The sequence below is a fragment of the Physeter macrocephalus genome, unplaced genomic scaffold (genome assembly GCF_002837175.3).
Source record: "Physeter macrocephalus isolate SW-GA unplaced genomic scaffold, ASM283717v5 random_602, whole genome shotgun sequence".
Lineage (NCBI taxonomy): Eukaryota > Metazoa > Chordata > Mammalia > Artiodactyla > Physeteridae > Physeter > Physeter macrocephalus.
In genome coordinates this window covers 43950-47376 of record NW_021145902.1, presented here as the reverse complement: position 1 = coordinate 47376, position 3427 = coordinate 43950, and the positions used below count along the sequence as shown (strand labels likewise).

The following is a 3427-nucleotide window of genomic DNA, read 5'->3' as shown; positions in this document are numbered from 1 at the left end:
GGCAGGGTGGGGCCTGGAGAGCTGCAGAGGGTGCCAGAGGCAGGCCAGGGACCCTCAGAGTCTCCGTCCAGCTCTCCCCTGGGGGCTCCGGTGTGCAGGTTTCGGGCGGGGGAGGGGGGAGGGGGGCGGAGGGCCTTCATCTGAGCCAGGCCTGGGCCGCGTGTCAGGTGCCCGCTGGTGGGCTCCCTGGGGGCCCTTCAGAGCCAGAGGGGCAGGACAGGCCTGCCTGGGGGCGGCCAGTGACCTATGCCGCTGCCCGTCAGGCCCCCGCCCCCCCCATCACGCCGTGCAGCTCCCAGGCACGAGTGGCAGACGTCGTGTGACCCAGGCACCACGCGTCACCACCGGGAGCCTTGGGGTCCCCGTCCATCAGCCGGGAACCCCGGCATGCAGCTCGTGACGGGGCTGGGAAGATTGCAGAAACGGAGGTGGAAGCAGGAGAGAGCAGCAAGGTTAGCTGCTGTCGTTAACCTCCGCGACCTCCGCCCCGAGCCAGGCCCCGCCGTCCCCGCCTGTCCTGCTCACTGCCTCACGCTGGCAGTGCCTAGACCCGTCCCCCACTTGTGGAGGACGTGGCAGTGACGAGAATGATGAAGGGAACACAGAGCGCGGAAGGTCCCATTTATTGTAATTTTAAAGACAGCAGAATGAGAGGAAGGCGTCCTCCTCCCCTGAAACATACCCGTCCCCTCTCTGCCCTCAGGACTCAGCACAGGGACGAGACCCTCACACCCCGCAGGTCCCCCAGAGGGCAGCACTCTAGTGTGGGGCTGGGGAGGGGAAAGGGATACTTTATGCCAGGCGGGGGAGCTGGGACAGGAGGGGAGACGTGCACCCTCACCTCTTGGCTCCATCCCTCTCCCCTGGGACCTGGTGTTGCCCCCAGACCTGGGGTGGGCTGGCAGACAGGGCTCATGCAACACTGAGTGGGCAGGAGGTGGCACGGAAACCCGGCCCCACTGCCCTTTGGCAGGGCGGGAGGGCTAGAAGGGGCCATGCTGGCCACAGCAGATCCGAACAGAAGTGTCGGCAGTGTACAGACGGGAGGGTTGGAGGGGGGCTCCCTCTGTCCCAGGCTGCGCGCAGGGACGAGAGAGGGGAGGTACAGAGGAACTGCCACGCTGGGGGCAGGGTCCAGGCCAGCCGTGCCACCTGAGTGGGGCCCCGCATGTGCCAGGGGCTCGGGCTACTCCTTGGCGCGGCCGATGATGGTAAGGATGTACAGGAAGATGTTGATGATGTCCGTGTACAGGTTCAGCGCGGCAAACACGTACTCCTCCGGGCTCAGGGACAGCTGCTTGTTGCCCAGCAGCAGCTGGGTGTCCACTGCCAGGAACTGGGGTGGCGGCACGGTCACGGTGAAAGACACGCCCCCCGCCCGCCACCCCGCCCGCGCCGCCCGCGCCCGCCACTCACGCAGGTGAAGAGCAGAGCGCCGAGCGAGGCGTACACGATCTCCAGGATGCGGTTCCGGACGAAGATGCAGAGGATGGCGAAGATGATCAGCACCACCACGCTCACCAGAAGCACGCCCATGCACGAGGTGAAGTCGTAGCGGGTCTGAGGGCACAGGGACAGGCGGCAGGCCCTGGGTGCCGCGGCCCCGGAAGGCCTCAGGGCCCCGGGGGCCAGCGGCGCTGCCTTGGGGGGCGCCTTACCTGCATGGAGAAGATGACCACCGTGAAGCAGACGGTCGTGGTGATGCCTACGGCCATGATGACCGCCTCAGTGTTGTAGAAGCTGGCGATCATGCCCACCATGTAGGACAGGCTGACGGTCAGGATCGACTGAGGGGAGACGCGGCCCTGAGCGTGTGGAGCCGCTGCCCCACCCCCACGCCGCCCCCGCCCCCCGTCGCTGCAAAGCGTGAGTCGTGGGCCGTGAAGCCCCGGGGGCCAGGGGCTTAGGGTCTGGGGGTTACCAGTGCGACGAGGTTCCAGGGGTGCTTTCGCCGGAAGTCCCCACAGCAGCTGAGGACGATGAGGGAGATGAAGAAGACGGCGTAGGAGACGTAGTAGGTCCAGACGTTCTCCCGGACAAAGCCCTTCACCTCCCCGACGAAGGTGAACACGGCCACGGTGGACAGAGTCACGGACAGCTGCAGGGTCAGCACCAGGAACACCTGGGGAGGGAGGCGGCTCAGAGCTCCGGCCAGCACGGCTGCCCACGCCCTCCGCAGCCCCTGTGGCCCACCTTCCGGATGAAGGCCTGCCGGATGCTCTTGTCATCCCAGTTGGTGGCAGGGAAGTCCTGGTTGTCGTAGTAGGATGGGGGGCCCTCCTCGTGATAGTTCCCGTGCTGAGGTGCTGAGGAGCGGGACGGGCTGGGTCAGCACCCTCACTGGTGCCGGGAGCCCCTGCCCCGCCCGCCCCTGCCCCACGACTCACAGCCAGAATCCTGTGCCGGGAAGGCCTGTGGTTGTCCATAGGGGTTGGGGGGAAAGGGGCTCTGTGGATATGGCCCCTGAGGGTAGCCCCCTTGGGGGTAGGGGCCCTGAGGGTAGCCTCCTGGGGGATAGGGGCCCTGGGGGTAGCCTCCTGGGGGGTAGGGACCCTGAGGGTAGCCCCCCTGGGGGTAGGAGCTGGGGCCCTGAGGATACCCTGTCTGGCCATAGGGGGAAGGCTGGAACGGGGGCTGTGGGTAAGGGGCCCCTGGGTAGGGAGGCAAGGAGGGCTGGGGCCCCGCAGGATATCCAGGGTTGGGGGGAGGATAGCTGTCTGCGGACACCAAGAAACTCTTTTCATGGGACATGGCCTCAGGTTCTGTGGTCTCCCCCTAGAGAACAGAGAGAGAACAGTTAGCCCTGAGGTGACGGGAACCAGCCAGGGGCCTCTCCACCTGCTACCGGGAAACCGGGACGGAAGGAGGCAGTTTCGTGACCTTTGCCCCAGGGCTGTCCGGAGCCCGAGCTGGGGGGCCAGGAGAGGCGGGTGGGTATCGGGTGGCTAGGCGTGCGGCTTCAGGAGGGGCCGCTACAGGCCGACCCCAAAGATGGAGGAGGGGATGGAGGGGATGACTTCGGCAGCCTCAGGATTGTGGGCTTCTGCCGTTTCTTGCAAGCAACTGGAGGGGCCGTCTCACCGCTGCCGGCCTCTCCGGGTCAGAGCTCAGCGCGGGTCGGGGCTGGGGGCGCGGTCGGGGCGGTGCGGGGGTGTGCCCGGACCCTCCCCTTCACATCCCGCCCCTTAAGCAGCTTTAAGGGGCCAGAGCCGGCGGCTATTTCTATCCCAGGAAATCCCCACGCCATCTGTGACCAGCCAGAGCCCTGACCCCCCTCCAAGAGCAGGGCCCGAGCGTCCCTCGCTCCCGGGGTGGGGGCAGCAGGCCTGGATCGGCTGCCGGGGTGCCTGCCAGCGGGGTACGCCAGGAACAGCGGGTTGCGGGGGGGGGGGGGGGGATGGACGCGACCAGAGGGCGTGCGGGGGAA

At 67.3% G+C, this 3427-nt stretch overlaps 2 protein-coding genes across 2 annotated transcripts in view; one reads left to right on the top strand and one right to left on the bottom strand.

Annotated features, from left to right (window-relative positions):
* Positions 1-606: 606 nt before the first annotated feature.
* Positions 607-3427, bottom strand: part of GRINA (glutamate ionotropic receptor NMDA type subunit associated protein 1) — a 3592-nt gene continuing 771 nt past the window's right edge. The window contains exons 2-7 of the mRNA XM_007118178.2: positions 2388-2775; positions 2194-2306; positions 1922-2122; positions 1659-1787; positions 1417-1560; positions 607-1336 (exon numbers count right to left, since the gene is read on the bottom strand). Coding sequence (XP_007118240.1) covers positions 1187-1336; positions 1417-1560; positions 1659-1787; positions 1922-2122; positions 2194-2306; positions 2388-2751 — 1101 coding nt within the window. The 5' untranslated portion in view covers positions 2752-2775 and the 3' untranslated portion in view covers positions 607-1186. The remainder of the gene's footprint in view (positions 1337-1416; positions 1561-1658; positions 1788-1921; positions 2123-2193; positions 2307-2387; positions 2776-3427) is intronic.
* Positions 2786-3427, top strand: part of PARP10 (poly(ADP-ribose) polymerase family member 10) — an 11518-nt gene continuing 10876 nt past the window's right edge. Inside the window, exon 1 of the mRNA XM_055083191.1 lies at positions 2786-3358. The gene's annotated coding sequence lies outside the window, so the exon portion shown is untranslated. The remainder of the gene's footprint in view (positions 3359-3427) is intronic.